Genomic DNA, 27265 nt, shown 5'->3' with positions numbered 1-27265 from the left:
TTTCATAATGTCTTTAGTCTAATGAAGAAAAGGAAAGTTAACCAGGACTATCCCTTAAAATGTCGCTTCCATGGGGAAGAACTTTTGTTACCAACCATATTATCAAATTCTTTCTTGAGGTGTACATTCTTTCCGAGTGTAACACCCATAAAAAATTAATCCAAGAGAAAAAGGGAAGCATTCTTATCTTCAGGGTGCCCTAGCAAAACTTCAGGACTCAATAATTCAAGTCTTGAAACTAACAAACTTTCAAGTGCAGTTCAACAAAAGTAAGTAGAAAAGTTGCTGTTACACATTTAAAGATCTTTTTTTTTTTTTAGCAGGGAGTGATCTTCTCTGCAGCTCCATTGTGGAGTACAGCACGTCCCACATGCCTCCCACTACTTATATTTGCTAATTAAAAATTGCTGTAACTTTGAGATGAGGGAATACAGTAATATTTGAGTTGGTATACATTTCCTTGTAATTGCAGTTAGTCTTGCAATTCTGAGGACTGCAGCTTTTGTCCTCGAATTCACAGTGGAAACCAGTCTTCAGCATAGTAAGCAGCAGGAGAAAGGGTAAAGCAATAGTCTTGGAAAAACTCCCGTTCCTCAGAAATTCTCAACTTCAGAATACCTTTCTTTAAGTACATATGATAATGTCTCAGAAAACTTGGTAAATTTTGAGGCTGAGACCTTTGTAGGTGATGCAGCAAATAAGGAATAAGTAGCCCCTGTGTGTTCTGTGAAGCAAGCTACTCTTAGGCCACATTCTTGATCTAGCGTTTATGACTAATGTAAGGTATAGCCAATGCTGGGGGAAAGTGCTTTGGTGGTAAAACATTTGATACAAGCTTCTCTTTGTCCTTGTTCAGATGACGTTTTTCCTGGCATAGGGAACTACTGAAATGTGATTAATACTGCTAGTTTCAAAAAACACTCTTAAGATGATAACTTCAGCTGGCTTTTCAGAAGAATCACTACACAGTTTTTTTTTTTTTTTTTCAGTTTATCATGCTCTCAAGGGAATTATTTTTCTCTCTAACCCCAAGCACAATAGAGGCATTTTTTTTTTTTTTTAGATACTGCCTTAGCCTGCAAGCCTTCAGGCATCATGCTTAGGAGACTCACCAGCCATGGTCCAAAGTTTTTCTTTCAGCAGATAAACCTCTAGAGCCTTCAGTGTTCTGCTTTTAGTGCATGGTTTAAAGTTTCCAAAAGTCTTTCAGTCTTATTTTGGGTCATCTGCCCCTCCGCAGGTTACATAGCACACAACATTCTTTAGGAAGCAGCTGTTACAACCATACTGCTTAGCACGTGGGAAAAACATGAGTTCGAGGTGGCACCAGTTACTCCTAAAGCAAGGACAAAAGTGGAAAATACTTCATGTAAGACCAGGTCCACAGAGCAGAGAAATAAAGGCTTGATTGAGAGCTGGATATTCCACAACTGACTACAGACCCAGTATTGGAAGAGCCTGCCAGGAAAGGCAAGAGTGATGCTAGCTTTCCAAACTAGGTGGAGAGGAAGATGTTTCAGGTCTTTTGCTGTACTTGTACCTTGCAGAGGCCTAGTGTCAAATCAGGCTGTAGGAAGTGTACCAAGCACATATTATGGTTGACTAAGCAGTCAGTGCTCTGCAGACAGTTGTGGGAAGCATGCATGCATCACTAGCCTGCTGTCCAGTTTTAGCTAGCTGCTGTTTCAGCATACACTAAGCAGGGATTTCAGAAGGTGTGGATAAGACTACAAAAAAAAAAAAAAAAGCAAAACCACTATAAGGAAGCATACTCAGGAATGAAGAAATTTGTAGGCTTTCTTTCACTTCCTTATAGTGTTATTACCTTTTGGAAGTTCTTTTTTGTTTGTTTTTATTTTTACTGTTTGTTGGAATAGTCTTATTTTTTGGTCATTTAAAACTACAGAAAAAGACAACACCCTGTGCTATATAACTGTTAGAGTCTCTAATTCATCACCTGTTCCCGGTGTCAAAAGATGCTAGAAAGAAAAGCAAGAGGGGGAGACAATGGTTCCGTTACATCCTTTTAAATTATCACTGTCCAGAAACATAATTGCATATCAAAAACAGCATACATTTGAAAGTTCTATAACAAATCTCACTGGTATTAATTCTGTTGAATACAAGTCAAAACAACATAAAAATTACTTTTTTGCACGTGTGTTTGTAGGTGAATGTTGCTACCTTGACACTGTTGTGTAGTGTGTAACTTAAGGGATAGGCCACAGAAAATCATATGCGGTTGGGGTTGACAATGGTAGATACAAGGTCTGATTCTCCCTTTTGTGAGGGAAATTGCCTAGGCTTTAGGATGACTTATTTGATGTTCCTTTGATTCCTTGGGCTGTTTTGGTGATAAAGCTCATGAAATCATTTGAAACTTGACAGAAAGGGAGGAAACATGGGTTGTGGTTTAACAGACTGTTTCTCAGACTTCCTCAAAATTGTTTCCCTTATGTGGAAGCCTGTATCAAAAGCAACTAAAGAAAGGTAAAACTAGGCATAACGGGACACTTCTTCAGGCACAAAAAAGAAGTCAATTTTTCTCCCAAAAAATGAGAATTCAGGCTCATTGCAACCCCTTCCAATTTTCTCATCCTTCAGTTATTACTAATGTCACTGAAGTTCCGTTTTCCTATTTAATTGACCATCTTTTCTAACCGACATACGAGTATTAGAAGCAGAGATTGCCAGTTGGTTCGACATACAAAATATACTAAAACCCCACCTCCATAGTTCTCTTTCTGCTACCTAAAGAGTAGTACCAAAGTTACTGCAAAAATAAAGCAATGGGTTCGGTTTTGATTTCAAAGAGTGCACCAATACTTTTTGGAATTGCCTTTCTCTTTCTGGAATCAAGTCCAGAACATATTGCAAGGAAAACTAGCAGTATGATCCATTTTGGTTTCTTAGTAGGTTAATTGTGAATATGTTTTTACATTTCCAAGAACAAGGCTCATATATACTCTTTCTAGATCTCACAGTCCTAAACAAGTTTACAAAGGTATAGAAATCTAAGATGATTTTAGTTCTGATTTTGTTACAACAAATCTTCAAAAATGATGAATGTTTGCAGTGTATGTAGAAGACACTTGTCTTTTCATTCATATTTATTCGTTATACAGGAGATTCTGCATGTTCAAGTAGGTAATCAGCAATTCCAGTTTGTCTCTTTTTGGCTTAGTCATTACACCAAGGACTGCATGGCCCTATTGTTGGCACTCCTAAAGTGCATTCACACTTTCCCACACCTGGATGATTGTCTGATTTCAGCCTCCCGTCAGCATTTTCAAGGTGACTCAGTCCTGTTTCTTCAGGAGTTTCAGAACTTGGCAATCTATGTGAACTTGGAAAAGTCCCAAATAACACTTTTTTTTTTTTTTTTTTTTTTATATATATATCAGTACATACACTACTTGGCCACTGGTTACAGACCCAGTGCAACCCAAGGTTTTTCTGTCTCCTAAGAAAAGGAATGATTTTTTTGAACTTCCAAACTCATTACATCAATTGATCTTTTCAGGACTATAGTATATATGACCTTTAGCATACATATGAATTTAACACAATCCTGTGTCAAATCATGGAAATGTCATGCTGCATCAATGAAATGGTCTTCCAGTTAAATTCTGTTTAACTTTGTTTTTAGCAAGGTATTATTATGTAGTACATGTTAGGTTTTGTTTTTCAGAATATAAAACAAAGTATTTTTGTTCTTTGCTCACGAACTGCTGTCTTTTTCTGAAAAATACTGTATGTTACTGAATTATGTATTTTTCATTAAAACAAAGAAGTAATGTATTTAGTTGAAGACCATTTCAGCCTTCCACCATGAAACTGGCAGTCTTCTCATACATTTTAAAAATTGGGGGGGGGGGGTCAAATTTTGACTGTCACAGTATGTTTCATATTACATTTGCAACATGTTGAGAAGTGCAGACCAACATGAGAAAATGGCATAGATATTTTTTATTATGCTAGAAAGATAAAGCAAAAATAATTTCTCTGTCTCACTTCCTTATTTTTTGGAGGAGCTATACTATGTTTTTCGTGTTTCACTTCTGCAGTCCTGACTGCTGGGATTTCCTGTGGTGAAAGCCCTTGGCCAGCCCAACTACCAGCGAAAACTGTTTTTATCTTGCCCTTACCAATGTCTGTACGCTCAGGTATAAAAGGAGCCAGCCAGCCTGCATCATCACTTCAGTCTTTTCTTGCCACTGGAGCCCGAAACAATATACAAGTGCATCGTTCAGTCTGCACCAGGGAGAAGTTGGCGGGAAGATACGTACCCCATTGGGAACTCTTTTCTATTTCACTTAACTCAGATAAAGTAAATAATGGTCTCCGCTGTGGTAAACAAATCCCACACACAGACTTTCATACTCTGTGTTACTTGCTTAGGCCCAGACCACTACATCCCTAATTGTCGTTTTTGTGCTAGGTTTAATGCTAGAATGATTAAGCATAGGGCCAAATTCTTAGCTCATTTTCTAAGATAGGAATCAGGTGAACTGCATCCAAAGGTCGTCCCAATCTTCAGCTGCATACTCGCAAAAGAGAAAAACAGAGAAAACACTTGAGCCAAAGTCGTCGGATAACAATCACTCCCCAGCTGACTCTGCTGCTGGACTGATAATTGTTGAAGACTGTGAGGTGCATTTGCAGCCCCCTTCGACATTTCAAACGGCAACCCAGGCCTCTGTTGAGACCCACTTTGAGTCCAACATACCTTCGGTTCCATCAGCTTCCACTGTTCACATTTTCAGCTCATTGGTTGGGTCGAGGTCGCTCAGCAGGTCATGGCTTCCAACAAGTGCTCGTTAACCGGTCATACGAGGCCTAGGCCTACACTGGTGCATTTCCTCAGAGTCAGGTGCCAGGGCGTTGGACGCACCTAGGCCTAAGGCCAAACCTACCCCCAAAGAAAGGCAGTGTGGCAAAGCTTTTGCCTGGGCCTATGGGCTCCTAGTTACCAGGATTTCAACAGGATTTGATTGTACTAGCTGAGGACTTAATTAATATTATAAGGGCCAGACAGACCACAGGTGAAGCCACCCGAGGAAAAAGAAAAAGGTACGACTATACTGATCTTGACCCAGATCCCTTATCTGAGGAGGATTCAGACTTGGGATACCCTGGCTCAGAGGATGGACCTTCTTACTCATCCTTTGAGGAATCCGATTCTGAGGAGAACCTTCCCTCTGCTTCACCTCCAGAGGATCAAACTTTTGGGGAAACTCTTCATGCTATGAAGCAACATTTTTAGTGGGAAGCACAAGATTAGCCCAAGGCCAAGAAGAGAGTTAGGGAGTTCTTGGACCTCCCTGAGCACATACCTTTAGCTATCCCTCCCATTTTGGATGTGGTAGAGGATGTTTCCCAGGATGCCTGCATGAACCCTGACTCGCTTCCCCCTACCCCTAGGAAGTCAGACAGGTTTTACAGGGTGCAAGACACCCATAAATATCTGTTTAAAAATCCTTCAGCTGATCCAGAAGTTGTTACTCCAGGGCCTAAAGGGGTGAGGGCAAGTTCCTCCAAGAATCCCTTGCCCATGGACAAGTAGAGTAGGACCCTAGACACATTCATAAAAAAAGGTATACATCTTCACTACCCTGTCTGAGGGCCCTCAGCTGTCAGTTCCATATGATCAAATATCAGCAAACCATCCTGGATCAATTCAAGCAGAAAAACTTCAACATGGGTGATAAAAAATCTTTCTAAGGAACTTTTGGACTTGTCACTCCACTTCCCAGGTGGCTAAACACTCTTTGGATTGTGGCTATGATGCCATGGAGGCATCCTTCAGGGCAGCTGTCACTGGTTCAGTAATTAGGAGACGTGCGTAGCTTAGGGAGCAATCTTTCCCTGATCATCTAAAGGTTAACCTGTTGGAGGCTCCCCTTGACAGACAGACTTTTTGGACCAAAAGCTGAAGCAGTACTCAAAAAGATGGAAGGCAAGGCAAAGTCTATGCAAACAGTTAAGGACTTCCTGCAAGTACAACCACGTAGGTTCAGCAGGAACTTTCCAGCCAAAGCATTGGTCTTTTTCTACCCAGCCTAGGAGGAAACAGAGAAGGTCTGAAAAGAACAGAGCTTCTAAGCAAAGGCATCACCAACAGAGATCTAAGCAATGGACTTCTAAAGCACCCAGGCAAGAGAGTTCTAGGTCACAGTCCCCAGCCAGAGAGAATTTATGACTCTCTCTCTCTGCTCTATCCTCCCACCCCCACCCCCCCAAACTAGGAGGAAGACTGTCTTCTCTGTCTCCGAAACTGGGCCCACATTCCTTCAGGTCAGTGGCCTCTAAACATTATTGCAAATGGTTACAAATTCACTTTCTCAAAGAGCCCTTAGTATACTCAAGTTTTCCAGATGTATCCCCAAATCAAAAAACTCAGGCTCTCGAACAGATATAGATTCTGTGTTCTCAAGGAGCAGTGGAGCCATTTGCAGAGGAGCAAAAAGGGAAAGGCTTTTACTCAGAGTTATTCCTAGTCCCAAGAAAAGAAGGATCTTGGCACCCTGTTCTGGATCTGTCCAGCTTAAACCAATTCCTCAGGTTATCAAAGTTCAAAATGCAGACAGTTCTGAAATTTACTGCACATGATTACTCCTTGGGCCTTCATGGTCTCAGTAGACCTAAAGGACGCCTGCTTACACATTTCTATTCAAAAATCACACAGAAGCTTACTTCGCTTCAGAGCAAGCTGCTGTCACTATCAGATTTCAGCTCTGCCCTTTGGGTTGTCTACTGCTCCAAGGGTTTTCACAAAGTGCTTGGCACCGCTCATTGCATACTGCAGAACCAGAGGGGTCCAGATTGACCCTTACCTGGACGATTGCCTAATGCAAGCTGAAGACATTGCAGAGATCAACAAAGATCTGAAATTCACACAGGACCTCTTGACTTCTCTGGGGTTCACTCTAAACCTCAAAAAAATCCAGCCCCGTCCCATCCAAACAGATTGTCTTACTGGGAGCTCTCCTGGACTCTTCCCTACAGAGGGCTTTCCTCACCCCAAACAAGGTCACCTATTTAACCAGTTACTTCTTGCAGATACAGGAAAATCAATGCATTACAGCCAGGGAATTCCTCAGAGCACTGTGGTTCGTGGCATCCTGTATTCTTATGGTATCCGTAGCCAGGCTGCACATGAGGAACCTGCAGTGGTACCTGAAGAGTGTGTGGTGCCAGAGCTCTCAGTCACTGGGTGTCCAAATACCTTTGATACCTTGCCTCAAGCAGGAGTTCACATGATGGGCACAGGCTTGTACCCAAAATCAGGGCTTACCTTTCAGATTCTTGCCCCAGGACTAAATCCTCACCACAGATTCCTCATTGACAGCATGGGAGGCCCATACCCAGTGCCTCCAAACTCAAGGATTACGGTGTGCTCAACATAGGAGGCACATAAATTAGAAAGAACTCATGGTAGTACAAAACAGTTTACTGACTTTCAAGGACAAATTGGACCCAGGGGTCCTAGAAGAACAAACAGACAATACCACAGTCATGTGTTAAACAGGCAGGGAGGCATGCATTTCTACCCCCTGCGCCATCTAGCCATGCAGGTATGGGAGACAGCACAATCCCTAGGCCTGCACCTCATGACCCATACATGCTAGGTGAAAAGAATACCCTGGCAGACCACCTCAGCAGGAATCTGACAGACCCCCATGAATTGCATCTCCATCTGGAAGTTTTCCACACAGTAACACAGCAATCGGTGGTCCCCCAGGTGGACATATTTGCAAGGACAACGCTCACCTGGAGAAATTCTGCATCAGGATAAGGCAGAAATCTGCATGGAGAACAGATTTTCTTTTCCTTCCCTTGGACACACCTTTTTATTTAAGCCTTCCCACCACTACCCCTGTTGCCTCCAGTGCTTTTGAAGATCAGGGAGGAGGGCCCAAAGGCCAACCTGATAGCAACAGACTGGCCCAGGCAGCACTGGTTCCCTCTCCTCCTCCAAGCTCACCAGTCAAAAGTGTTTGAGATTACCACAGAGGGTGGACCTACTCAACCAGAACAAGGGAAGGATTGTGCACCACAACCTTCAGACTGACTGGTTTATTTCACAGCGCCCTGCCGCACTTCCAACTTGAGTCAGCAGGTGCAGATCATTTGAAGAGTCTAGAAGGCCTAGCACCAGGAAATCTTGCTCTGCCCAATGGAAAAGATTCTCAGTTTGGTGCTAGAATCACAGGTTTCAGCCAAATTCTGTTAACATTCCTAAGATTCTGGAGTACCTGGCAAGCCTACTGGAGAATGATCTCTTCCTCCATCAAGGTACATGTCTCAGCCATCTTTGCCCACATCCCTAGTCATCCTCATATTTATTCTTACCCTTTGCTGAAGCAATTTCTTAGGGGAGTTATTCACATTAGGCCTCAGGAGGAAACCCACCCCTCCCTGGGACCTCAACTTTGTCCTAGAAAAGTTACCTTTCGCCTCTTTTCGAGCCTGCAGCCTCTATCACCTTAAAGTTTCTTACCTGGAAAACAGTCCTACTACTGGCCATCACTTCAGCCAGGAGAGTCTCGGAGTTGCAGGCCCCAGTGACAGTGGAGCCTTTCATTATCTTCCATAAAGACACGGTCTCTCTCTCCAAACTAATCCTTCCTTCATGCCACATTGGTAAATGAGTGTCTAAATCAGGCCATTCATCCACCTACCTTCTTTCCCAACCCTCAGAACAGAGCCAAACAGTCAGGACTACAGCAGTGAAACACGAAGAACATAGTACAGTTGTGTACACTTGCCATAAATGTAGATGCTCAAGTGTATTTACTGTTGCAGTTGTCTTTTCCTCCCACCTGCCCCATCAGCATACTAGGTAGGCTACTAGAATCAACCAAGGACCCTACACCTCCCAGCCCTGGTTTGGGTCCACTCTTCCTTGGCCCACCTTAGGTACACTTGGGGCCTCCTTGGATCCACACTGACATGGTCCTTCTAGGGTACAGCTAGGGCGTCCTTCCAAGCAGGTCAAGAAAATACTGATGACACAGGTTGGCTTCCTTTATACCTGCGCATACTTACATCGATAAGGGCGTCTGCCCCTGGGAGGTAAAAACAGTTTTCTCTGGTAATCTGGCTGGCCAAGGGCTTTCACGGCTGGCTGGCCAAGGGCTTTCACGGCAGAAAATCCTAACAGTCAGGACTGCAACTGTGAATACACTCTGACATCTACATTTATGGTAAGTGTACACAACCGTTGTAGTCCTGACTGTATGTTCCTCCATTAAAATACATGTATCAGCATATTGGCCTTAGCATAGTCCTTGTTTCCTTCAGTAATGTAAATTAAACTTCCTTTGAGACAGCTTACATTTAAGATCCCAAAAGTGAGTTTTATGTAAGACATTAACTCTACTTTATTTGAACCCATACAATCTGCCCACATTATCGTTTGGTGTAATTTGTCAAGAAAATCTCAGAATTGTATATCTAAGGTGTACTGTCTTTTTGATTTTCTACAAATAGGGGATCCCTGAGGACAGTCCTTTAATACATGTCAACAATGGGATTGGTGATAATTTTTGTGTGTTTCGCTTCCAACTATATAACCAAATAAGAAACTAAAGCAGAGATACTTTTATACATTAGCATGCACAGGCACCTCAGGTATTACCTGGATGAATCTGCCTATGTCCAAAAGGTAGACTGGTTGTTTTATCTTTTACCAAAGTAAAAGGGGATATGCCCAGTTTCTGCAGATGGTGGGAACAGTATAGAAAGCAAAAGAAAGTACTAATTGTTGTTCAAGACTGGAGTAGTAGAGTTTACATTTTTCAGCTATATATGTTATCTCTGTTTTGTTATTTACATAGCTGTGATAATGACTAAAAGAAAGGAGTATTTGCTAATAAAGTAATATGCAAATGTCTGTGATGGGGATTTGTTGTAGACAAATGAAGTGAGGTAAGTGAGGAGTATAGTGGTTTTGAATGAGAATCTGTGCATGGAATGCATTTTTCCTGTAGTGCCAAAACAATGTAAATGCTTTTCATAGTGTTAGACTGGTGAGGCGGAGTGCCATTGTGAAAGTTTGCTACATAGTAAAAATGAATGCTTAAAGGAAGTTGGTTAGAGAATGAAGATTTGTTCATAAAGCAGGAAAAGCAAGTCAGGCCAGTAATTTAATTTAAGCAACTATAGATTTTTCTGAGCCATGAAAGAATTGATGACCTATCACTTACCAGTTCTGACAAACTTAAGTGGATCCGCAATGTAGTAAAAGACTACACATCTCAACTGTTCAAGAGTCTGTCAAGTCTGTTATCTCCTGGCATGTTGCAGTGACATGGACATGTATGAATAAATGGTTCAGTGGTGTAGTAGGCAATAATACCAAAGCTTTGCTGATACTATAAGATTGTAGATCACGGCAGGTCATAGCCATCACATAGTTCCCACTGCTGTACATTGTCATCACCCTTAAGGCTTTTTGACAGAATGTTATCAGTTAATCTTTTTTTCTTTCCTTTCTGTATTTCTTTCCACAGGAGTTGTTCTGCCGCTCACTGGTGGATAGTGACATGCGCAGTGCACCATATGAGTTTCCAGAAGAGAGTCCTATTGAGCAGCTTGAAGAGCGACGTCAGCGTTTGGAGCGTCAGATCAGCCAGGATGTAAAGTAAGGAAGCATGTATTTGTCTTCTGCTGTATCACTACTCTGCCTCTGAAGATAGTCTCCTTGCTGCTACTAATCCTCTTTGAAGGCCTGATGAATCATTGTGCTTCCAGTCTATATTCCCCATCTGTCTCCTGCTTCCCCAACCTCTTCCAGAATAGCTAAAGTAAAGTGCTTTCCCACTTGTTTTGCAGTGCTGTTGCCTGTCCTGACTACCAACTTTTTTTTTTCTTTTTCTGGTTTGTCAAGCTTACCTTTACCTTGCAGTGCATGTGGTAAAACACCCATAACTTTATAACTTTCTTTGGGGCATCATTTACATATTTCACAGTTGTATACTTCATGTAGGACCACCCACCTTTTGCCTTTTAGGTGCCGAATGTACTCTGAGAGCCCAGTAATGTGTGTGAGAGGCATAGCTCCCAGGGGCTCCACAGTAAGGGAATCAACCACAGATAATGTACCCTAACAAATGTTACTTATGAATACCTGCTTTAAAGTTAAATTTTAATACTTACATAGTCAAGGACTTGTCTGGGTCTCCTTTGTTGCTGTAGATAGGTAGGATTGGCTCCTGACACATGCTTATGTACATATCACATGCTTATGTACATATTACATACGTATGTGCATATCACATACAAAACTTTGTTTTAGGAAATTGTATATATGATTTGGAAGTGGTTGAAGATGGACAATCTTCTGGTCAGATCTTTTCAGTATTCAGACATCCCTTTGGGGTACATGTGGGCATTTTCTCTCTCTGATCATTGTATAACCGCCTACTTGTAGATGAGAGCACACCACTGAATCTCTCAGATGATTTTGGCTCTTGAAGTGAACTTTTCCTCCTCTTTGTCTCGTATATTAGTCAGTTGCCTTCAGGCAAACTGATATTAATTATATATTTATGATTGTAAACTGCCAGTGGGAATTTAGGATTTTCTTCTTAAAAGAAAGCAAGTTTTTAGTTCTTTGACCATATTTTGTTAATGAGGCCTTCTAAGAAAGTTACCAACAAGTAGTATTGTTAATGGCAGGATTTCTCTAAGGATTTTTTTGCTTATTCTGATAATTTTTTTAGTAGAAAAGCAGGATATTGAATCAACTGCTAAATGTGCTGTAAATTATATTGTATATTTAGCTAGATGAGCTAAGGGTTTACAAGCAGTGACTTGAGCAAAACAAATATCTGGGTATTTCTTCCTGATGGAACTTGTATTCTCTCTCTGTTGAAAAAAAAAAAGAAAATCAATAATAAAATACATGTCAGCATATATGGAGACCTCTAAAACCTCTCAGGGGAGCAAGCATCGGGTACTACCAGTCTTTCTGTTTTGGTTGAAGTATGTCCTTTTACAGTTGCTGGACTTAATATTTTTAAGCCAGTGTTGATGGTAAATAGTGTCTTGGGGCTTTTGATTTGGTCTCAGATGCAAAGATGCCTTCTGATGCTGGAACTTTCTAGTTTGTGGAAAGAAATTCTGCTTCCCTCATTGACATCTGTCTATAGGCGACTTCTTAATTTGTCTGTACTCCGCATATGTTTTTTACGGCTCCAGTGACTGTTTTTCTGTCACTTCCTTCTCTGATGATTTCCTGGTTGTTTTGTATGCAGTATCCATAGTTCCACTTGCTCTATTTCCATTTCTCTCCTGATTTCACATTACAGAGAGTGGGCACCCAGATGCACAGTTGCTCGAGAAGTAGTTTTCCATGATTCAGGCATCAGTGCAGTAGATGTCTAATGCATCTCTTGCTGTTCGTATCAGTTACTAGAAGCTCAAGAATATTTTGACTTGTTTTATAATGCTATATTTTCTCTTAAAGGTAAACCAAAGTGCTCTTCATATGGCACTTTATCAACAAAGAAGAGAGAGGGGCAATCATTCTCCTTCCTTCTGTGATTCATAATGACTTTTGTCAGAAGTGGAGGCCTCAGTAGTGTCTGCCCTGATACTTCATAAGATAAGCTGTGATAGATGGTGTTTTTCTTGTACTCTGCACACCCCTGCTTTTTTTTAACACATTTGTTGACTGGGTAATCCCACTGGCAGAAGTCCCTGCTCAGGGGCAACCCAGGACCAAGTCTGGTTAAGTGATCTGCTAAGAGTTGCACAGCAGGCATATTAATGTCTGCCTGGGCACGGAAAGCAGCTCAAACATTTCATTAACTGCTCAGGGTTTTAGTCTTTTGCACTATTGCCAGACATCTGTAACTCTGGGAGTACTGCAACTTGTGATACAGTAGCCTTGTTGAACTTGGGTGTCTTTATTCGCACTAGTAGTAGCTCTGCAGTTGATGATCACAGTTATTCCCTCCCACTTTTCAATAGGTTGGTACCTGAACCAGATGACGGTGATGCATAGAAATCATAGATCAAATTTCTTTACTTGTGGGCTGGGTGGATGACATTGATGGTGATAGACTCCATTTCTTTGGATTTCCGATACTTATTCTGGGAAATCCCTAATTTCACGTGAGACCTTTAAAATTGTCAGATAAAAAGAATATCTTTCCCCAAAGAAAACACTTTATAGGTGTAGCTAAAGTCATATCATTCCAGCTTATGCTGAATCTTTTCAGGGTGTACTTGATAGTCTCCTTAGAAACAGCTTCCTGGCCATCAGTTCCCCAAAACTGGTCTGTTTTAGCAGACACCAAGAGGAATATATTTTATGCTGTATAAAAATTCAGTAGAAGACCCAACATCTGCTAAAATGGAACTCCAACCCAGCATCTGTTCCAGTGGAATTTAGAAGTGTGTGCATTTCACCTTGGCACCCTGTATCAGAATTATTCTGTTGAGAAATAGATGCTAGACTGGTATGGAAAATGTATGCACATCTGCTGCTCTTGGAACCTGAGCATTAATAACCAGACCCTGATGAACTCAGTACCAGTCTGATGACCTTAAACAGATTAAACTTTTACCCCAAACATTTCAAATGTTTCATTATCTGGCAACATTTCTGAAGTGACTCGGAACGGTCGATAAAGTGGGTTCTCACACTCTCAGTTGTGGTTACAAATCAGTAATGCTTGTTTAATGCCATTGGCTTAAAATACCTTTGCTAGATATTTTGCTTGGCTCTGTACTCAACCATTGTAATGCAGGGGTTATCATATGCTTTGTTAGACATGTCTTTCCTTTTTGTTATTCATCCAAGAAAGGACGAAATAGGAAAAATAGTTCAAAATGTGAAGCATATGTTACCTAATTATTGTAGAAACTGACCACACTGCAGGACAGGAGTGTGTGTGCCTTTTAAGTAAAAAAAAAAAATGTAGCAACTATAAATCCAGAATAAACAGATTTTCTTCATATGGTCACTGTTACAGTAGTTTTCAGAAATGGAACTTCTCTACTAGGCTGTCCCGTATACCCAACCAGTTTACAAAACTCCTTCCTTGTGTACCATACAGTTGCCTGAGACATGAGCCAATATGTTGGTATGACTGATGCAAAATTGTGCCAAATACACAGAACTTTTTTGCCACTAGTCCACATAGCAGACTTCTATCAGTGTTGTGTGTAGTCATTAGTATTGGTTGGCTTCAACACAAGACTCGCACAGATAAATAAGTACTTTGTTGGAAAACCTTCCTGTTATAAAATATTTTTATAACTAAAATATTATGTCAGAAACAGAGGGGTATCACAGTGAGCATCAAATTCCATATAGGAATTTCCACTTAAGTTGTTTTGTTTAGGGGTTGAATATGACATTAAAGGTTGTATTATCTGTCAAGTGTTTGCCCTCAAAACTATAAGTAGTATACTTAACTCCCTTAGGACCTGCCTTGAAAATGAGCATTTGTGGAGATTAGCACAAGTTGCTGTGGTGTTGTCCTCTTTGCCTACTGACCTTCTCCCTCAATTAAAAGAAAAAAAAAACTGTAAGAGAAATGCTTGAAGGCCAGACGCCCACATCTCTGTCAGTCTGAGATAGGTGACTCTATCATGGGACCTCTGCAGTCCTTGAACTATCTCTGTGTTACTCCTGGGCCTTCTAACTTGACCCTTCAGGTGACTGTCATGGCTGAAGATCCCAACATCTCTGAGAAGACTGACTACATGGCTGAGACAGTCAGGAAGAGAAAACATAGGATAATTTTGACTATGGGAGAAGCGGGGACTTACTTTTTGATTTGAGAGGGCAGCCAGGATTAGCTTATGAAAGTTAAACCTCCTGCTTCTACCCCACAAGACTATACGTCTTGATATTCCTTCAAAGCATACCCAAAAGACAGAATGTTTCTCCACCCTCTGCTCAACTTTCCAGTCAGAAAACTGATAAATATGATCAGAACCGTTTTGCACAAGGACTTTCCAATGCACAACAGACTTTTCAGTCTACTCAGCCTTGCTGGGCCTTTTCAGCTTCTACCCCATTAAAGATGAAGATAAAAAATTCCTTATTTTTAGAGGAAGATGAATTTGACTCTGACCAAGGGAGCCTAGGTTAGGCTTCACAGATCCCTTCCCCTCTGGGTTTGAATCTGGCACAGAAGACGCATTATCCTCAGATTCTTCTACTGAGGAGATATCCTTTGGGAGCACTGTTGCCAAAATGAAGGATTTCTTTAAATAGGAGGACAGAGAACTAATAGTCTCAAAAGTGATGCTATGAACTTTCAAACATGGATAGTCCTAAACTTGCTATTCCTCCAGTTTTGGGAGCTTTAGAAGATGTCTTTATAACTGCTTCCCTGCTCCCTGACTCCCAACCTCCAGCCTCTGAAAAGCTAGACAAGTTTCACAGAGGTCATGTTTCTCCTAAGTATCTTTACAAAGGACTGTTATTTCTCCTAAAACTGATAAAGGAATGATGACCTTCCTGTCCTCTAATCCTAGTCCTAATGACAAGGACAGCAGAGCCTTAGACAAGTATGGGAAAAAGATATACACTTCTGCCACTTTAGCCGTTAGAAACATTAACTGTCAAACCCACATGATAGTTTCTTCTGGCTATTTAGAACAATGTGGGACAGCTATTGCCGACATCCCTAATTCTGATATGACCTCTGTTCTTTTGGGCATGCTTAATTCTGCCTCTCGGGCAACTAAACCCTGCCAAATATGGTTAGAGGTTGGCATAGTGCTTAAGACGTCTGCCTAGTAGACAAGAAGTACACGGTTTGATTCTCACCAAGGGAAGTTGTCTAGGCTTAAAATGGCCCACGAGGGCACTTAGCCTAGTACTTACCTATGAACCTATATATGCTGCTGCTTGGGAGGATGCCACTTGCACTGTTTAGAGAAGAAGGCCCACTTGGTTAAAGTTATCATCCTTTCCTGAGTATGTTAAAGCACAGCTATTAAATATGTCCTTAGCCAAAACATAATTGGAAATGCTTCTGGAGAAATCTTTAAAAATAAATGAAAGGCGAAAACCTATGTGGGGTGTTAAACAACTTTTCTTTATTACATTTTCTAAATTCTGAAGGAATTTTGTGGTCATCTGATGTCTTTTTTTTTTTTTTTTTTATAAAAACCTAAATGAAAACCAGAATTAAAGATCATAAAAACATTAAAGTGAGCACTTTTAAAAAGAAAGTGAGAAAAGGCTCCAAAAGAAGGCCTATTGGATCAGAAAGATCCAATACTCAGAAAATATTTCTGACTATCCTTGCTAGAAATCATTTCCCCCTCCCCCACTACAGCCTACCTCAGAAAATTAGAGGAAGGATCTGTGCTTCCATTTCTAAATGGTAAGCTGTCACATCAGACTCTTGGGTAGTCGACATAATATAAAATGGTTACAAACTCCAGTGGTCTATAGTGTGTGTGTGTGTGTGTGTGTGTGTGTGTGTGTGTGTGTGTGTGTGTGTGTGTGTGTGTGTGTGTGTGAAGTTGTTCTATCTCGCCGTTTTGTTCTTGGCTCCGAGTCGGCCGCTTTTCAAGCTCAGACTCTGAGAAGCTCGAGACCTAGTGTATATCCCATGATGCCCTACTGTAAATCCCCAGATCTAGTTTGCCACTGCAACGGATCTACAGCTCGTCTGATGAAGCTTGGGCCAGTGTCTTATTTTTTCTATATTTATAGAAGTTTTTTCTGAATAATAATATCTTATATTATTAAAATAGAAGTGATATTCTACAGTATTAGGCTATAGCCTGTTTGTTTAGCTATAGTTAAATTTTTTGAAGTATTTCTCTTCAGGTCTTTTTAGGCCTTTCTTATCTGTTTGGGCATGACAGGGCTCTGTCAGCTTTGTGTGTGTGTGTGTGTGTGTGTGTGTGTGTGTGTGTGTGTGTGTGTGTGTGTGTGTGTGTTCCCTTTTCTTCCTTCATTATATAATCTTAGGTATTTATATATGTATATATATATATATATATATATATATATATATAATGTATATATACTGACATATATCCTGTAAAAAGCTTAGTTCTTAGTTAAACAAGTATTTTAGTTAATATTTAGACAGATAACTGTGTTTTTGCTATTATATTGAGAATTCAGGAACCGGAATTTATATTGTTAACATGTCAGAAAAACAAAAGTCAGGATTCAAAAGGTGTGAGTGTGGTCAAAAAATGTCTGTTACAGACAACCACTCCACCTGCATGTACTGTTTGGGTTCAGTTCACCTACAAGAGGTATGCTCTATCTGCCACTCCTTTAACGCCCGGGTTCTCTTGGAAAGGCGCAGGAAGCTGGGAGATAGGGGACTTCTGAAGGCTGAATTTCAGGCTACTTTAGACAAGGCCAACCTCTCTTCCAAGGCTTTGAAGGGGTTGAAGTCTTCCAAAGGATCCTCTGAGCCCAAGTCATCGGCTCCGAGTTCCTCTGGTAAGGTTCGTGCACTGGCTCCACAGACCTCGGAGCCGTGTATCGATCGTTTACCTCGGAGCCCAGTTGTGGATCCAATATTGGAGACTCCTCAGTCCCCAATTCTTCAATCGGTACCATCTTCGGCTCCTTCGACCCTTCCCTCGACACATTCTTCGAGGCTTTCTGATGTGGACCTGGACAGTGGTTAAGAGGCTCTTAGAGAACCCGGCCCTGGCCAAAATGCTGTCCGCTTCGAACCACTCTGCTTCGAAGCCTGAAACCCCAGCCATAATTTCTTCCCCACCTCCTCTGAAGCCAGTCGAGCTCTCAGAGCCAGGGCGGATGGAACCGATGTTGGTAGAGCCCTTGGAGCCGAGGTTTGATCCACTTCCCTCGGCTCCATCGACCTTGATCTCCTCTGTTTCACCCGGGGAGTCTCGGGGCCGACAGTCCCTTGCTGGCTCCGGGGTGGAGAGTCGAACCGATACCTCGGTTCCGACCCTTCCCCTCGGGGCTTCGGCTCCGTCCTCTGGATTGGAGCGGGGGGGGGGTCTCAGCTCGGGGAGAGCTGCCGGCCTCTTGGGAGCTGACAGACTTCTCTGACCGAGATTCTGGTGCCTTCAATGCCATGAGGAAGGTCATGTCTGCTAAGACCACTACCTCATCGAATCTGTCTCCCCTCCCCCTAAAGGGCCTCGTTCTACCTCTTCCCCACAGGTCCCCACCAAGCGTCGAGATCCAGGGCCTCAGGTATCCCCATTGGGTGGCCCCTCCTCTATAGGGACTTCACCGGACCCTCCCACCGATGAAGTACCTAGAAAGAGACTGTGCAAGAGGAGGCACTTGGATTCCCCACAGGAATCCCTGACATCGGATACCGACGTGGAGGAATCAGAAGGGTCCCCACGATCCCCCTCCGAGGATGTCTCATTTGCAGACATATTGGAGATCTTAAGATAGAGGGGTGATTGGCAGTCCCTTGTCCCTAGTGAGGACGAGTCTGTCCTCCTGAAGGCCTTTGCATCTCAACCATCCACCTCCTGGGTTACCCCGCCCTTCAATGAATTGATGGAGCTGGTTGCTCGAAGGGAGTGGGAATCCCCTGACTCAGTGGAACCGGTCCCTCGGAGGCCCAACAAGTTTATTACTTCCCCTACTGACAAAGCTTTTCTTACCAAGGGAGTCCCGGTTGATGCCATGGTGGTGGTGGCAGCCACCAAGAAAGAGATGTCGGAAACCTCATCTTCTGTCCATTTTCCTAATAGGGATTCTAGGACGATGTACAGGTATGGGAAACGCATATTTAGTTCTGCGGCATTTTCCATGATATCGCTCAACTACCTGGCCCATTTTACCCACCTTCAACGAGATCTCCTTAAAGAGCTGGGAGATGCTCTCCAGGGTAACACAGCTGATGCAGTTTCTGAGAAGGTGACTGCACAACTCACCACCCTCAATTCGATAGTAAACTCATCCATGCGACTCATTTGTTATGCTGCCGATGGATTGAGTAGGGCGGCAGGCTCAGCGATAGCTCTTCGGAGACTGTCCTGGATGCTCCTTTGCGGAAGCCTTCAAATCTTCCTTTGTCAATACTCCATTCGATGGTTCCGCCTTATTCGGGCCCAAAGTTAAGGAGACACTTACTAGGTGTGAACAAGAAGGAAAGACTCTGTCTGCTGTAGGAGTCAGTTTTTCCACTCCAACTAGACCCCGTACCCCAAAGGGCAACGAAGTGGAAAAATGTGGTTCCGAAAACCCCAAGGAGCTTTCCAAAGCACACCTATGGATACCCCCTCTAGGGGCAGAGGAGGGGGCAAAAACGGAAGACGCCGTCCAAACGGCAGAGGCGGTCCGCAAAACCAGAGTGACAGGAACAGTTCTCTGGTAAGCCCTATCAGCGTTCCTGAAAGGAAGCCCAGCTGTTCTTCTCTGGAGGCAGTCTGGGGTCGCTTGACTTTATACCCAAACACCTGGCTAAACATTACAATGGATTCTTGGGTAAAAAGCATCATTGCCAGAGGTTACTACATTCTCTTTACAAAACTCCCCCCCATATATTCAAGGATTCCAGACGTTCCACCCAGTCTGAGAAAACTAGCAGCCATAGAAATCCGAAAACTGTTAGACAAAAGTTATCCAGCCAGTCCCGGCGGACCAAGTAGGATCCGGAACTTACTCAAGGTTCTTTTTAGTTCCAAAGAAAACAGGGGACTCGAGGCCCATACTGGACCTCAGCAAACTCAACACTTTCACCAAGAAGGAAAAGTTCCGGATGGTCACGCTTCAATCGATTATTCTGTTCTTAGCAACGGGGCGATTGGATGTGCTCTATAGATCTCAAGGATGCCTACTACCACATCAAATGGACAGATCATCCAGAGATCACCTGCATTTCCGCCTGGGGGGCAGTCAGTACCAATTCAGAGCCCTGCCCTTTGGTCTCACCACAGCCCCCAGAGTGTTCACCAAATGTATGGCAGTGGTCACAGCTCACCTGAGACGTTTGGGATTCCGGGTGTTTCCATATTTGGACGACTGGCTCCTCACCCGCCACCTTCAGGCATCAACTAATCCAAGCAAGAGACTACACCATAAACCTTTTTTCCCAGTTGGGCATAACCTTAAACTTCGAAAAATCTGCATTATCGCCCTCACAGCATATTACATTTATAGGAGCAGAACTGGACACCGTCATTTCAAGGATCAGGTTGCCTCAAGCAAGAATCGTATCTCTAAAAGGTCAATTGTCCAGTCTGTTGGTCTAGAACAAAGCTCCTGCATCCCAGATACTACAGCTGTTGGGCACAATGGCAGCCACACTGATAGCAGTCCCATTAGGGCACATGCGGATACTCCAGTGGCTACTCTTCGCACAATGGTCTTACCAATGACTTCCCATGTCATACGAGATTCAGTCAACAAATCTTTGCAAGAAGGATCTCAATTGGTGGTTGAACAGCGACCAGGTAGTAATCGGACGTCCCTTTGTTCTTCCCCAACCCGCAGCCAGAGTGACCACGGATGCTTCCCTGATAGGGTGAGGGGGGCTGTTTCAGGGAAAGACTGTCCAAGGCTCTTGGTCAAACATGGAATCACATTTGCATATAAATGTCCTAGAGCTGAGAGTGGTGTTCCTGGCGTTGCAACACTTTCACGAGTCTCTTCCTCCAGGTACAATTGCTATCCAGACAGACAACATGTCGGTAGTCTGGTACATCAACAAGCAAGGGGGAACCAGATCGTATCCCTTATACCGAGAGGCCCTAAGAATTTGGCAATGGGCTGTATCCACCGGACGTTTTCTGATAGCAATGCACATCCCGGGGTCATCCAGCGTGATAGCGGACAAGCTAAGCAGGGCCATGTTGTTGCCTCACGAGTGGTTTCTCAAACAACAAATGGCGGACAAGAGATGGGGCCAGCCTAGCTGCGACCTATTTGCATCTCCGATGAATGCCAAATGCAGCAGCTACTTTGCCCTTTATCCCCCACCGGGGAGCAACCAGAGAGAAGCGCTCATACACGATTGGCCCCCGGGCCTCCTATATTCCTTCCCGCCAATTCCCCTAATTCCCAAATTCATACAGAAAGCCAAAAGTCTGGGAAGGACTGTGATTTTGATAGCCCCATCCTGGCCTTGTCAGATTTGGTTCTCCTTCCTGCAGAAGTATCAAGTGGAAGAACCATGGATCCTGGACCCAGTGACAGATCTTCATTCGTCAGGAGTTCTTCATCCCTCCCTGATCTCCCTAAAACTGACAGCTTGGCTGCTCCAATTCCCATAGTAGCCAGGTCTCAAGATTTGTCTCCCGCGGTCCAGCATATTATAGTTTCCTCTCATAAACTGTCTACCAGGAAGCTATATAATAGCAAATGGAAATGATTTGTTCACTGGGCTTCTCATCATGACATTGACCCTTATGTGGCACCTATTCATACCATCTTATAGTTCTTGTCTTCCTTGTTCCATGATGGCACAGTAGCTGCCACCATTAGAGTTCAATTGGCTGCTATTTCTAATTTCCATGTAGGGTTTAACGGGTCTAACATCATGTCCCATAGACTATGTAAGGCCTTCTTGAAAGAGACCCACCATCTCAGACCACCTATCAGACACCCTGTCTCTCCCTGGAATTTGAATCTGGTTTTATCCCAGTTGATGCTTGCCCCCTTTGAACCCGCCTCATCATGTCACTTAAAGTTTCTGTCTTGGAAAACTATATTTCTGGTAGCCATTACATCTGCACGTAGGGTCTCCGAATTTCAAGCCTTGTCCTCTAAGCCCCCTTATTTGATTTTTCACCCTGATAGGGTGTCTCTCAGGACTAACCCTACCTTTCTCCCCAAGGTCTGTTCAGAAACTAACTTAAATCAGTCCATTGAGCTTCCGACCTTCTTTAGACACCATACCAACAGGTTAGAATATATGTTACACAAGCTTGATGTACACAGACAATTGAGATTCTGCCTGGATGGAACGAAAGACTTCAGACAATCGGATCAACTTTGTCTCTTACACAGAGAATAAGAAAGGTTCTGCAGTATCAAAAATCACATTATCCAAGTGGCTTTCTGATCGCATTAAATTCATTTATTCCTCCACTAATCAGCCATTACCGACTAACGTTAAAGCCCATTCTACCCGGGCTGTTTCTACGTCATTAGCTCTTGCAGCTCGTTTGCCCTTGGACACCACCTGTGCAGCTGCCATGTGGTCAAAACCTCACACGTTTATCACTCATTACAAAGTAGACAGGACCTCCAGGGACAGGGCTTCCTTTGCTTCCACTGTGCTCGGGAATGTTCTCCCGTGAGCCACCCAGGATTAGGGTGCTTGGGACGCTACCCACGTGTAAGAACAAAACGGCGAGATAGAACAACTTCACATAAAGAAGTTATGTCCTTCCCATAACGTTCCATGTGAGTTGTTCATCTCGCCTTTTTGTTCTTATATTCCCGCCCACCTTCCCCCTCCGGTTGAGAAAGATGGTTGCCTTAGTGGATTGGTCGAGTTTTGTCAGCCTGTCTTTTTGGACAGACTGTTTCTTCCTTCTACAAACTTATAGCTACCTAGATAGGTAGGCACTATAGTTCTCTTTCTTCCTGTAGGCTGTCTTTGGTTGCAGCATACCAGATCTGTGGATTTACAGTAGAGCATCATGGGATATACACTAGGTCTCGAGCTTCTCTGAGAGTCTGAGCTTGAAAAGCAGCCGACTCGGAGCCGAGGGATCGGCTCTGAACCCACGTGTAAGAACAAAAAGGCGAGATGAACAGCTCACATGGAACGTTATGGTAAGGACATAACTTCTTATATATATATATATATATATATATATATATATATATATATATATACCAGAAAATAGATTGCCTGGAGATGCATTCTGGAAAGCTCTTTTGGTCACTGTTGATTTAAAAGATGCTTGTGTTCATATGCCTATTCACAAAAATCACAGATCTTTCATAAGATTATATGCTTTGGGATTGCATTGTCTATTTACTACTTTGCTTTTCTACCACTCTGAGTATTTACCAAATGCCTTGGACTGGTAATAGTCTACTGCAGACTTCAAGGCATATACATTTTTCCTCACCCAGACTATCTTGATTGCTTTCCCAACCTGCCAGGAAGCCCTAGTAACCTTAGAGTGTACAAAGAATCTTTTCCACTGTCTAGGATTCACCCTGAACCTATTGGCTTCCTTACTGCCATCTTTATATTCCTGCAGTGCCTCTTGAACACTTACAGTGGGTATAAAAAGTGTACACACCCCTGTTAAAATGCCAGGGTTTTGTGATGTAAAAAAATGAGACCACAATAAATAGTTTCAAAACTTTTCTCACCTTTAATGTGACCTTTTACCTGTACAATATAATTGAAAAACAAATCTGTTAGGGGAAAAAATATACAACCAGCTTATTGTACTTTTTTTATTTTTTTATATGTGTGCAGACCCTTAAACTAATAATTTGTTGAAGCACCTTTTGATTTAATTACAACATTTAGCCTTCTTGGGTAGGAGTCTATCAGCATGACATATCTTGACTTTGCAATATTTGCCCCACTCTTCCTTGCAAATGTGCTCCAAATCTGTCATATTGCGAGGGCATCTCTTGTGCACAGCCCTCTTCAGGTCACCCCACAGATCTTCTATTGGATTTAGGTCTGGGCTCTGGCTGGGCCATTCCAAAACTTTGTTTTTGTTGATTTAGATGTAGGGTCATTGTCATGCTGAAAGGTGAAATTCCTCTTCGTCAACTTTCTAGCAGGCGCCTGAAGGGTTTGGGTCAAAAGTGACTTATTTGGAACTGTTCATAATTCCCTCCACCTTAACTAAAGCCCCAGTTCCAGCTGAAGAAAAGCAACCCCAAAGCATGATACTGCCTCCACCATGCTTCCCCATGGGGATGACATTCTTTTGGTGATGCAAAGTGTTTTTGCACCAAATGTACCTTTTGGAATTGTGGTCAAAAAGTTCAACCTTGGTCTCATTAGACCATAACACATTTTCCCACATGCTTTTGGGAGACTTGATGTATTGTTTTGCAAATTTTAGTTGTGCCTAGATGCTTTTCTTTGTAAGAAAAGGCTTGCATCTTGCAACCCTACCCCATAGTCCAGACATAAGGAGAATACGAGAGATTGTTGTCACATGTAGAACACAACCAGCACTTGTCAGAATTTCCTGCAGCTCCTTCAGTGTTGCTGTAGGTCTTTTGGCAGCCTCCCTGACCAGTTTTCATCTTGTCTTTTCATCAATTTTGGAGGACCGTCCAGTTCTTTGCAATGTCACTGTTGTCCCATATTTTTTCCACTTTTTGATGACCGTCTTCACTGTGTTCCATGGTATATCCAGTACTAAGGAAAATATTTTATACCCTTCACCTGACTGATACCTTTCAACAATGAGATCCCTTTGACGCTTTGTAAGCTTTCTGCGAACCATGGCTTTTGCTTTAGCAGGCAACTGAGTAAATGTCAGGAAAATCCTACTAGAACAGCTGAACTTTATTTGGGGTTAGTCAGAGTCTCTTTAATTGATGGCAGGTGTGTACACAAGAAGACAGAATGCTGTAATTAAATCAAAAGGTGCTTCAACAAAGTATTAGTTTAAAGGTGTGCACACTTGTGCAACCAGCTTATTGTACGTTTTTTATTTTTTATATTTTTTCCCCCAACAGATTTGATTGTTTTTCAATTTAGGTTATAGGTCACATTAAAGGTAGGAAAAGTTTTGAAGTGATTTATTGTGGTCTCATTTTTTTATATCACAAAAAACTGGCATTTTAACAGGGGTGTGTACACTTTTTATATCCACTGTATCTCATGATTGCCTTTCTTCCTCTAGAAAAGGTATAGACCTGTCATTTTTTTCCACCAGTCTTGTAAAACAGTTAATGACTACTGCTAGAGAATTTCTAAGAGCACTGAGTTTTATGGCCTCTTCCATTCCAGGCTTCACATGTGGTACATACATTGGTACCTAAAGTTTATAAGGTCTCAACACACTCATCCCCTCTCAGACAATTCCGATTCTCATGTTTGTCAAAAGTAAGTGCTTAAGTGAGCCAAATTAATTCTGTCCATTGGAGGAATCCTCCTCTCCCTTCCAACCCCTTGGTAGAGTGTGGAAACAGATATGCTTGAGTGTGCGTTTTCGCAAGACATAAAGTTACAGGGAATTTAGGAAGCAAAACTCAGATGCAAACGTATCAATCTGAAAGAGATGATGGCCATTACCAACCTCTGAAATCTCTAAACCAGCTGTGGACTAGGAACGTTGTAAATAACACAAAACACAATTTTTGGTCTCATATGCTCTGAAGTACATGAATTAGAACACTGTGTGCGTGCAATTCCAGTATGGTACATAAGCAGAGAGGCACATTGTTTTGCCTCCTTGACAGACTGACTTTGATTGCCTTGAACTGGGCCATTCAACAGAACCGACTCCTTTGTTTTCCTATGATTGAACAAATCCTGTCCAAGTGGTTAGCTGATTGCTTAACATAGCAAGATTTTCATTTGGGAGGATTGGGTCCACATAGCAAGATGAATAGCTATCACCGCAGCCTTTTTCAGAAATGTATGTGCTCAAAGTATTTGTGATACTGGTACCTACTCATCTATTCTTGTCTCTTCTAAACATCACTGCCTGTATCTTCAGTCTAGCAATATAGCAGGATTTGCTTTTGCAGTCCTGCAGTGTATGCTATTGTGTGAAGGTACTGACCACAGGAGTAAATCTACAAGTAATACAGTCATTGCAGGGGGATTGACTTCCATCCTGCATCACCGAAATACTTTGTGTGGTGTGTAGCAGCCTAATTTGGTTTATAGTCACTTGTTCAAATCACCAGAGATTGATTCACAGATGCTTAAGCATAATAGACTGAAGAGGCATTTGCTGATGTTATGTTGCTTGCTTTAAATTGGAGTCATTCTTGTTGGGCCGAGGTCAGTGCTCCTTGAAAAAAAGAACAAGACTGGTGTTACATGGCCTGTCAGTGATCAGAGTCAGTGCTAGCTTATGTAGCACCCAGTGCAGTTCCCTGATCTGTCACTCCACAAGTTTATGTTGAGGAGCAGAAGAGTAAAAAAAAAAATCTTGAATCTCTTGCTACTAATGATATAGCAAGTAATTTGTTGCAGTTACATTATGCATGAAGTGCTTTGGCCCTTCAGTACTGACTTCTGAATGCCACTACTCCAGTACAGCACATTTTGCAACTGGAGATTATAACTCTTAACATGTTTCACCCATGGAAGCCACTCCCCCTTTGCCTCACCCTAGCTGTTCTGTCAGTGATCATTATTGAGGGTGTAGGGGAGACTTGCCATCCTGCAAAAACGTTTTCTATGTGTTTAACTCACTTATCTCATATGATAATCTTAAAAGGTGGGTGAGTTACAAAAATGTGCTTATTTGGCTAACATTTAAGAAATTTTGTCTTTGAAAGATTATGATTGATGATTAGAGGAGGCAGAGTTGGACCCACTTAGCACTGTGTTTGTGATGACTTATTTTCACTCACCATAGCAGCTGCTTAATATTTTCTTAATTTTATTCAAATTATTTATAATAGAGTATTTACCTGTCTTTCAGGATTTCCTGTAAGGCTTAAACTTTAGCCTGCCACAAGAACTTTTGCTGATTTAGAGCTTCTTACCTACTGTTTAGCATAAAAAAAATAAATGTCAATATGATGAGTGATGTACTTTGTTTTATAGCTGAGGTGCCCTGTAATGGCTACTAAATGGGATTGTAACCACATGTCCTTAGGGATGTCCAGCTGATGAAAAGATTTGATTGAAAGAATAATATTTGCCTATGGGTAATCCCAAGTACAAGTTGTGTACGTGGTGTCCAGCAGCATTGATCCTGTTACTTGGTCACTTACTGTTGTAGTAAGTACTTGCATAGAACTGTACTTTTCAGCTATTTAATTTGAGAGAGTTGTGATATGTCTTAGACACTCCTGAAATAAATAAATATGTATTTTACATTCAGTACTCATTTGTTAACTGGCTAAATAAACTCCATTATGACTATGATTGAGTCTGCCCTTGCATATTGCATGATTCTGGGCAAGCAACTTATTGCGACCAATTCTGCTACATCACCCCTGAAAAGAGAGATGTGTACCTAGCAGATTATTCTCTTAAAGGAATCAGTACCACTCTGCTGTTCCATGTTACACAGTTGTATATCAAGTTCCTTTTGACTGCCTTGCAAAGGAAACTGAGACATTTCATACCAAACCTCCTCACTGTCCTACACTAACCTCTGCACTAGAAGAAATAATTCTTTGTCTCTCAACAGGGCTTAT

General features: G+C 42.2%; 1 protein-coding gene across 4 annotated transcripts in view; it reads left to right on the top strand.

Annotated features, from left to right (window-relative positions):
- The window catches only part of AMPD2 (adenosine monophosphate deaminase 2), an 855139-nt gene that overhangs the window by 413388 nt on the left and 414486 nt on the right, over nucleotides 1-27265 (top strand). For all 4 annotated transcript variants that reach the window (XM_044076870.1, XM_044076869.1, XM_044076868.1 and 1 more), the window contains exon 3: nucleotides 10518-10648. In XM_044076870.1, coding sequence (XP_043932805.1) covers nucleotides 10518-10648 — 131 coding nt within the window. The remainder of the gene's footprint in view (nucleotides 1-10517; nucleotides 10649-27265) is intronic.

This window comes from Protopterus annectens, chromosome 7.part0 (assembly GCF_019279795.1).
Source record: "Protopterus annectens isolate FY-2018-M chromosome 7.part0, PAN1.0, whole genome shotgun sequence".
Lineage (NCBI taxonomy): Eukaryota > Metazoa > Chordata > Ceratodontiformes > Protopteridae > Protopterus > Protopterus annectens.
The sequence above is the reverse complement of the archived record's forward strand: the minus strand, read 5'-3'. Positions and strand labels throughout refer to the sequence as shown.